General features: G+C 48.8%; 1 protein-coding gene across 1 annotated transcript in view; it reads right to left on the reverse strand.

Moving 5' to 3' along the window:
* XPO4 (exportin 4) overlaps nucleotides 1–8,074 on the reverse strand; it is a 92,239-nt gene extending 84,165 nt beyond the window's left edge. The window contains exon 1 of the mRNA XM_066582176.1: nucleotides 8,000–8,074. Coding sequence (XP_066438273.1) covers nucleotides 8,000–8,065 — 66 coding nt within the window. The 5' untranslated portion in view covers nucleotides 8,066–8,074. The remainder of the gene's footprint in view (nucleotides 1–7,999) is intronic.
* Between the last annotated feature and the right edge of the window lie 1,063 nt (nucleotides 8,075–9,137).

The raw sequence follows: 9,137 nt of genomic DNA on the forward strand, positions 1-9,137 counted from the left end.
TAGTGTGGCTAGGGCTGATTTTTGGGGTAGGGCTTATATTTCAGGCACCCACCCGAAAATCGTTGTGCAGTTAAGGCCTCATGCCCACTGCCGTGGCGGATTCCGCCAACGGAATACTAAAGCGGAGTCTGACACAGCAACCCTCAAAGACCCCTACTCACCTCTCTGGATCCGCCACATCAGTCCCGTCCAGCGCACATGCTCAGTATAGCGCCGGCAGTGGGCAGTGACGTGTAATCATGTGATACTTCCACTGTGCTCACAGCAGAAGTATCGCGTGACGGCAGCTTTTATTGACTACAATGGAAGCCGGCCGTGTGTTTTTCCGCAGCAATTAGAGCATGCTGTGGTTTCTTTCATGCTGCGGCATTCCGCGGTAGAATTCTGCAGCGCGAACATTGAGCTATTAGGTTCAACAGAACCTATTGGCTGCGGGATAACAGGGCAGATTTCCGTCTGTGGGCATTAGCCCAAACACTGCACCAAGTTGTGCCACGTTTTCAGCAGTTCTGCTTATTCTTTTCAATGGGCGACGCACGCCTGAAAATGGCCAAGGATAGAACATGCATCGCTGTCAAAGCGCAGCATTGAAGACGCAGCGTTTTGACGCTTGTATGAGCAGCCCCATTGCGCTAAAATGGCCGCACTAAACGCTGTACAAAAACGTCTGTGTGAGGGAGGCCTTACACAGAAATGATGGCGAGGTTACAGAACATCTTGTAGGCTGGAGGAGTCGCATCTGCTCACCCCATAAAGAAATTTACATTTTGTTTTTATTACCAAATTTAATAACCATTTACCCTATAATGAAACGTTGCTCTGTTTTTTTGTTTTTGCTTAACCCCTTAAGGACAAGGTCTATTATGAGCCTTCAGGATAAAGAGATTTCAAGTAGAATGCCATGAATGTGCCATAAGTCGGACCAGATGGGTATCAGAGGTGTCCCTATACTATATTAACGTACCTGTATCGTTCAGCGACTTGTGGACCTCTTAAACCGTATGATGTTGGTCCAGTCAGTCAGATCGTATGCTAACATTACAATGCAATGTACTGAAGTAAAGTGTAATGCAGTGTAATATCGAAGAGAGGAAGTTACTGCCACATTCAGGACAGAAATCCTATCATCACGTGGGTTTTCCATGGATAAGAAAAACTTTTAAAAAGGAGTTAAAAGTTGATTGCGAACACCCCTGTATCACCCCTCCACAGGGACGTATTTGCGTGTGTAACATGCAGAGAATACAGCCCATTGATTTCAGTGGGTTCACCCTCATCCTTGTTTTTGCACGCACAAAACAGCATGCTTAGTGCTCATTTGTGTACCTAAGGTCCCATAGAGCTCTGTGGGGGGCGCATACCCAAAACCTGCGTAATTGTGCGTTATGCTGCATAATTTTGCGGGGAAAAACAAACACACACCAGGAACTAATTAGGCTAAATAGCCTTTTACATAGAGACGCTCTGTGCCCCCGCACCCATATGAAACGTCCCCGTCAGCACAAACAGTACAGTTAAATGCACAAACACCCGCACAAAAGTTACGTTCCCAGCGCAAATACCGTGCGCCAACATGGGTGTTTTTGTGCCTAAGCCCATATGAAGCCAGCCTAAAAGTGATAAGTCGTCTGATCGGTGTGGCTTTCACCACCAACCTTGAGAATAGGGGTCCCATGTCCCCCCCCCTCCTCTTCAATGCGCACTCCCTGCACCCCTGAATATTCCTGGTAATGTCTAGTTCTTGTAATCAGCATTACAATGGAAGAGTTCTGCTTCCATCCCCTTCCAGTATAATTGTCCCCTTGTCACAGCACGGCTCCTGCAGATGTGCAGCTACAGCAAATTCTCAAGATGCCACCCGTAACAAAGCACTACCAGCCGTACAATGGCCGTACCGCCGGCAGCTAGGGAAGACCATGCTTGTATCATCATACCCACAGATGCCACAATAATGGCACCCTGGCATTCCCAAACCCACCTACTGCACAATGCTACCCGGGGACACCAAGTTACTAGAAAACTACAGCAGAAACTTAAATCAAGACCATAGATGAGCCATAATATAGTGTACAATGGGCAAACAGCACACAGTATACAGCCGGTCCCCAGACATCCCATATTGTAGGCACCAATATACAATATGGAGCCTTTTACGCTTATGGCCGTGTGAACCCAGACACAAGCAGAAGACAATTGCGGTTTCCGCTTGCGGATGGAAAAAAAAAATGCAGCATGCTTCGTTTTGCTTCATGGACGGTTGCCATTTAAAGTCAATGAAGGCCGCGGATTCCATGGTAAAAGCAGGAGTTGAAAAACAACAACAACAAAAGAGCTGTACTGTGCATGTCCGACAGTGAGCCACGCAGATCATCCGCAGTTACAGAGCAGCCGGAAGAAGAGAGGTACGCACCCGCTGATAGCGGGCCGGATTCCGTGTGGGATACCGCAGGAGTAATCCAGACCTGCCGTGCGCATGAGGCCTTAGCCACGGTCATGTTATAATACAAGCCCTAGCACAGGGTGTCTGCGGGGCCGAGGGTCTGTTCCACACTGCAGGACAACGCAGACGGGGAGCCGCTTGTTGCTGCGCTAATATAACTACAGGAAGTCAATGTAAAGAGACGCCGTCCGCTATAAACTAAGTTATGGCGCCCCTAGTTCAGATGACGGGGAGTCTGGGATCAGTCTCCTACTTCTGCTGCTTTTACACGGAAAGATTATCGTTCGGAAAACCATTCAAACGAGCGAAACTGAATAATCGTTTGTTCCGTTTAAGCTCAGTCAACGACTAAACGCTAAACGAGAATTGTGCGGTTCTCATTCATCGCTCCGTTTCGGTCGTGCAATTATCGTGTAGTTTAAACAGCGATCTCCAGTGTCTCATATAGAAGTGTGTAACACTAAATTAGTGAACGAGATTTGCGCAGTGTAAACAGACTGCCCGAGCACGGATGATGTCACCCGCTCGTTCGCCCAGGTAAACTACAATCGTGAGATTCTCGTTCTGTGTAAAAGGTTCATTACCCGGACCCCATTCCTGCTGCATCTCTTGGCTGAGTCAGCGGGCACACAGAGGAGCTTGAATCCTCAAAAAGTTGTCTGCAAGCATCTCGCATTCATCTATACGGGAGGTGCGCACACAGCTTTCTGCAAAGAGTCAAGCACGGCAGCTTCATCAGGGGTCATCGCAGGAACAGGGGAGCGGGCAAGTACGAGACACCCACGTCATCTCACTAGAAGCATCATAACTTCATTTATGGTACTTCTAGTTGATATGTTCCCTTTAAGACAAAATTAGCAGAATTAGCATTAATAGGTTTCCGACTGTAAGGCTGGGTTCACACGGGGCGGATTTGCCACGGAAATTCCGTCCGGAAATTCGTCGCGGCAGGTACGCCTGCGGCCGCTAATGCCAGGGTTGGCCAGCCATGTGGACGAGATTTCTCAGAAATCTCGTCCACACGGGACAACAAATCCGCGGTGGCAAAGCCGGCTGCGGTCGCACTCTCCTCTATGGGAGCGCCGGCCGCAGCGGAAGAGCGAGTGGCCAGGCCGCTTCAAAACTCGCAGCTAAGTGCCGCGGGTTTTGAAGCAATGCTTCTCCCGACGGAAATCTTGCGGGTTTTCACTGCGGCCAGCCCGCGAGATTTCTGCCGGGATTCCGCTGTGTGTGAACCCAGGCTAAGGCTGGGTTCACACGGAGCGGACCCTCCGCACAGAAATTGTGCTGCATTTACAGTAGCAGCATAGTGGACGTGATTTCGAAAATCTCATCCAGGAGCTGCGGAAATAACCAGCACAAAATTGTGCAGAAACTGACTAGCAGCGCAGAATTAAAATCCACAACATGTCAATTATGTTGCTGTCTCCACTGGAATTCGCAATGAAACCCGCTTCAAAACCCTTAGTGCAGAATTAGAGCCCGGCATTCCGTGGCTGACCTGCTGCAGATCGTCCGCTGCCGACATTCTGCTGAAACACAGCCCTGTGAGCGCAGGACCTGAAACAAGCAGTTACCTTACAGAACATGTTCAGTCAGTGGAAGCTGGACGCAGTTGAGCATGGCACCGCATTGCACTAAGCATGCTGGGGTCACCGTTTCACAGGCCACTCGTAATCTAATATATGATGCTTGTGCCCGCTGCAGCGCACACAACAGGGATATGCATAGGAGTACACAACACATCCACCTCGTTAAGACCTGGTCTGTGTCCCCTTCTGTGTCGTTCCGCCTCAAGTGTCAGAGTCGTCCTCTCTGCGCACCTGGAAACCCCTCATGAAATCTACATACTGCAGCTCCTGCGTTTTGCCCCATTTCCTAGTACTGCGGCAGTAAGTCACACATCACCCAGCAGCGTGCATCATGCGTTATGGACACTGCCATCGTGCGTCACAGTAGGAGGTCTGACTTTTTATCGCGATTTTAGAAAAAATGTACCCACTGCTGCTGACCCACCGGGCACTTGGCACAGGGGCATTCAGTGCAAAGATCTTATTTCACCAGCTGCATTCATCCATTTGTGGCAGCGTCACCATCCAACACTGCTGGCATCATGGTACCCAGAATGTGAGCACTGATGCCGCGAGGACAGACAGTGATGCTGCAGCCTCTGATTGGCTACATAGGTCACCTGACTTCCACTTTACAAATAAATTGGGGAGCTGCTGCGCCACCTACTGAGGAGAAGAGTACTGCTTTTGTTGTTTTAGCTCATGGCCAGCTGTTTTTTAAAAAAAAAAAAAACATTTAGTGGGACAACCACTTTAGCCTCTTAATTACATTTTTTTCCTCTTCATTTATGGTTTTCCTCCTTACTTTCAAAAAATCATAACTAATTTTTAGTCGATGTAGCTGTCTGGGCACTTTTTTATTGCAGTACATTTTTCAATGGTAAGATTTCATTTACTGAAAAATGTTTAAAAAAAATAAATAAATAAATAAATTTAAAAAAAAAAAAAATCACAATTCTGCCAATTTTTAGGGAGCATCTTGTTTTTACAGTGAGCACACCACGGGAAAAATTATTCAATACTAAATTTGTATGGGTTATTTTGCTGTACTACTTTTCCAGCCAATAGAGTTCTGCGAGGGCTCATTTTTTGTGGGATGCCCTGTTTCAGCACTCCTACTCACCTAACCCCTTAATGCCACAGGATGTATGTTTACATCCTCGACCCATGGAACTTGACACAACAAGACAGTTACGTCCTGACGGCACGGGCTCAGATGTCCTCCTGCTGCATCAATGTAGCATGTAAAGGGTTCACATGAGTGCGCTTCCTCTGTGATGTAATCGGCCTGCCATGACCTGTGATCGCCATTACAAGCAAAAACACGTTGAAGTACAGACTACTGCGAAGCAATATCCTAGCAATCATAGCTTTTCAGCTTTAAGTAAATAATGAATTACATTATTGAATAGCTGTGATTGGCTCATCAAACGCCGGCTGTGATTGGCTGAGCCACGGCGCTCCTGAACCAATCACAGCATTCTCTTCCTGGAGGCGGGGTATTCAACCCACATTACCAGGAAGAGAATGGTGTTTCAACGCTGAAGCCAACACGTAAGCCTGCCGGAGCGCCTGGAGAGCAGTGAGAGGGACGCTGCCTGCAAGGTCAAGTGGGCCACCTGTGAAACTAGAGGCGAAATCTTGGCGAAACTGCAAACCGGCGAAAGGAGAAGACAATGAAAGTAGAGGTTTGACTGTAGTGTTTGGATTTGTTTATGCATACTACGTTGCCCCAAAAGAGGCACAGTGTTTTTTTATGGGGTGGTGTAGTGGTGATCGAGCACCAGCCAATCACAGCCATTCAGTGATGTCATTCACTGAATGGCTGTGAATGATCGAGCACCAGCTTTGATTGGCTAGCGCTCAATCCAATCGCAGCGCTTACTTGCTGGAGGCGGGGAAATTCAAAACCCCGCTTACCAGGGAGATGACAGCGGGGAGAATAACAGTGCAGCCTGTTGCACCGCCAAAGAGATCATCGCGGGATACACAGATGCCAGCTGCGAGAGGAGTATTGCGGTTCTTTTTTTTTACCTAGTGTAGCTTGGACTTCTTTTTGGGGGAGGGCTTATATTTCAACCCCCCCTGAAAATCAGGGTAGGGCTTATTATTGGGGAAACATGGTATGTATTGGGGAAACATTCGTTACATTTATTAAACAAGTGGTGACAGATAACCCGTAAGAACCCTAGATTTTATTAATGCAGTTAGTGTAAATGACAGTCGTGCATTATCATGCAGATATCAGGTGTATACGAGCGCTGGAGCGCGTGTTCATCAGGTCGGTTTTACACCTTAATCAGAACCAACAGTGGGTGATGCGTTCCAAGAAACGTGAAACTATAGAACCCCAAGTCCTTTTCACTCCCTCTATGTGTCACAGTGGGGATTCTTGTACATTTAATGATCACGCACAGCAAATCCCATTAAAAAAAACAAAAACCTAAAATGTGAAAGAAAAAAAAAAGATACATAAAATAACTTCCAAAACAAAAAATGAAAAAAACAAAAATGAAAAACGCTGGTTTTCTTTCCATTCTCCCTCCCCCCCCAAAAAACAAACAAAAGTTATACAACACAATGTATCTTAAAATGATACCATGAAAATACAACTTGTCCTTCACAAACAAGCCCTCGCACAGGTATGTTCATGTCAATATAAAGAACATGATTTATGGAGTGCGACAACGGAAAGACAGAATACATTACTCCATCATTAAAGGGGTTGTCCCGCGCCGAAACGGGACGGTATAGGTCCAATGAGGTTTGTGGGCACATTTGGTAAAGTCTACATACACAACTAGAGGTCCTAAGGAAATGACCGCAAGACTGTAGTTGCCATTTAGCCAATAAAGTCGGCACTACATATCAGGAGACCGGTCGGGCACTTCCACCACAGTTGCCAGGCTCTTGTAACTTAATCTAAGAAGGCATGCCCGCTACGTTAAGCCATTTGTCACGCTCATGAATGACCATAACAGCCCCAAACCCTTGTCAACCAGAAGTGCTAGGCCCACTGTAATCAGCGGGGTGGTGGGATACAACGCACTCTCTTAAAGGGGTATTCCAGACATTTACTATGGATGACCTGTGCTCAGGATGGGTCATCAATAGTTGATCGGTGAGGGTATCCCACCAATCAGTAGGGCCGGAAGAGTAATAGACGGCTTCACTTCCACCAAAGTCAATGGGAGCGCAGCCTTCCAATACTCTTCCGGCTCCTCATCGCAGTCAGGGTCGAAGTGTAAAGACGTTGATCCACTTCCACCACCCATATGTCCGGCCCCGCCATACCAACAGCCTGCCGGAAGATCAGCTGGTATCCCAAGCAGATTTACTATTGATGACCAATCCTAAGGACGTATCATCAATATTAAATGTCTGAAGAATCCCTTTAAGGATCCTCCGATCAGGTGAGGAGTATTGGATCCCCTCCGACTAGTGACCCCTACCACTTCTCACCAGCACCCCCACACACTCAAGGGTCCAATATTCCCTTAATATGTGGAAGATCAGTCCACTGCAAGGAGATTGGGGGCAGCCATAATACCGCCATACTGTACACATCACCACATTGCATCACACCACTTACAACGCGCTCAGCCGGTTGACCACTATGTAATTCCAACCCCTGTCCTGACCCATCTAAGGAGCCTAAACATTAAGGTTATAGAGGGCAGCCAGAAGTGAAGCCCCTCCTGTATGTGGCCAGTGCTAAAGGGGCACCAGCTGGGCAGTGCCAGCACCTGTGGGCACGGGCAGGAGCTCCTATGGAGGTAGATCTGGTGAAGTGATCTACAATACAAGGCAGCACATGAGAAGAGGAGCCCGGCTGCGCAGGAGGGGACAGGGCAGCACCCCTTGCCCCAGCACGGTGTGGGCACCTGCCCCTCACACGATGCCCAGCACAGCCCTCATGTGCCGGTCACACACGCAGCTCGCCTCGCTCCTCCTGCTAGCCCCCTCTCACCGGCCGGACCCCACTCACCATTAAAACTTTAGCAGCGCTCTCCAGCTGGGCGATCACTTCACTCGCACCCAGCGCCGCCATCATGGGCTCTGTTCAATGACGCGCCACGCAGTGCAGTGTGGGATAAAGCGGGGAGCAGAGCCAATGGCGGCCCTGGGGGAGGGGAGAGGGGGAGAGGAGGGTCCTCATACTGGCACCGAGGGGAGGAAGAGTTTAGGGAGAAGGGACCAGAAGTTTTGTGGAGACGAGCTGGCAGTATGGCCGGTGCGGGGCGGCACGGCTGCGCGGACAGGAAAGGGCGCGAGAGCAGGGGGAAGGCGACGACGATGATTGAGGGGCCAGCTTCCATAGTAGTCCGACTAATCGCTGAGATATGTCTGAGGGGGAAGCAGGAAGCCCTCACAAAGCCCTGAAAGGGGGGAACCCGAAAGGTGGCCAAACATAGTGGACTAAGGCTACCTTCATGGCTGGGCGGGCGCGATACCGGGCCGAGAAACCAATATCGCGCTTCTTAACGTGTGTTTTACCCGTGGATGTGAAGCGTTTTTCATGCGAGACCGCCTCGCCTCACGTCTCCGACTTTACGATCCTCCAGAGCGCCGGGAAGTGTTTCTCATTGGTTTCACTGGGAACCATCGCAACGCACGGCCTGCGATATGTTTGACTGTCCCATTGAAAACAACGGGCGATGCGTTCCGAAGGGACACGAAAAAATAGGACAGGCAGCCATTTATTTTTAGTTTTTTACCTCACAACGTCGCTGTGAAGGAAAGCATCGCTCATGTGTGACTCCATTCAAGAGAATGAACTTCATATTGGTGCGTCTCACAACAGAGAAAGGTCTCGCGAGATTCACGCTCATGAATGAAGCTAAGGCCTTATGCCTATGGGTGAAACGCATTTCCGCCGCGGGAGACCTGCGGAAACCATTTGCTTTGGGATTGCGGATGTAATGGTTCTTCCATGTGGATGCATTGCAAATTATCCGCGCGCAAAAAGAAAATCCGCAACCCCACGTCCCAGCCTTTTCCCACCTCCCGAATTGATTTTAACCTTCAAATCCACAGTGCATCCTCACTATTGAGCCCGTCCGCACTGAGACGGAGCATGCTGCGAATTCTTTTACGCACCAACAGTCCGCAAATCAAATCCGCAT

The sequence above is a fragment of the Eleutherodactylus coqui genome, chromosome 1 (assembly GCF_035609145.1).
Source record: "Eleutherodactylus coqui strain aEleCoq1 chromosome 1, aEleCoq1.hap1, whole genome shotgun sequence".
In the NCBI taxonomy this organism is placed as follows: Eukaryota; Metazoa; Chordata; class Amphibia; order Anura; family Eleutherodactylidae; genus Eleutherodactylus; species Eleutherodactylus coqui.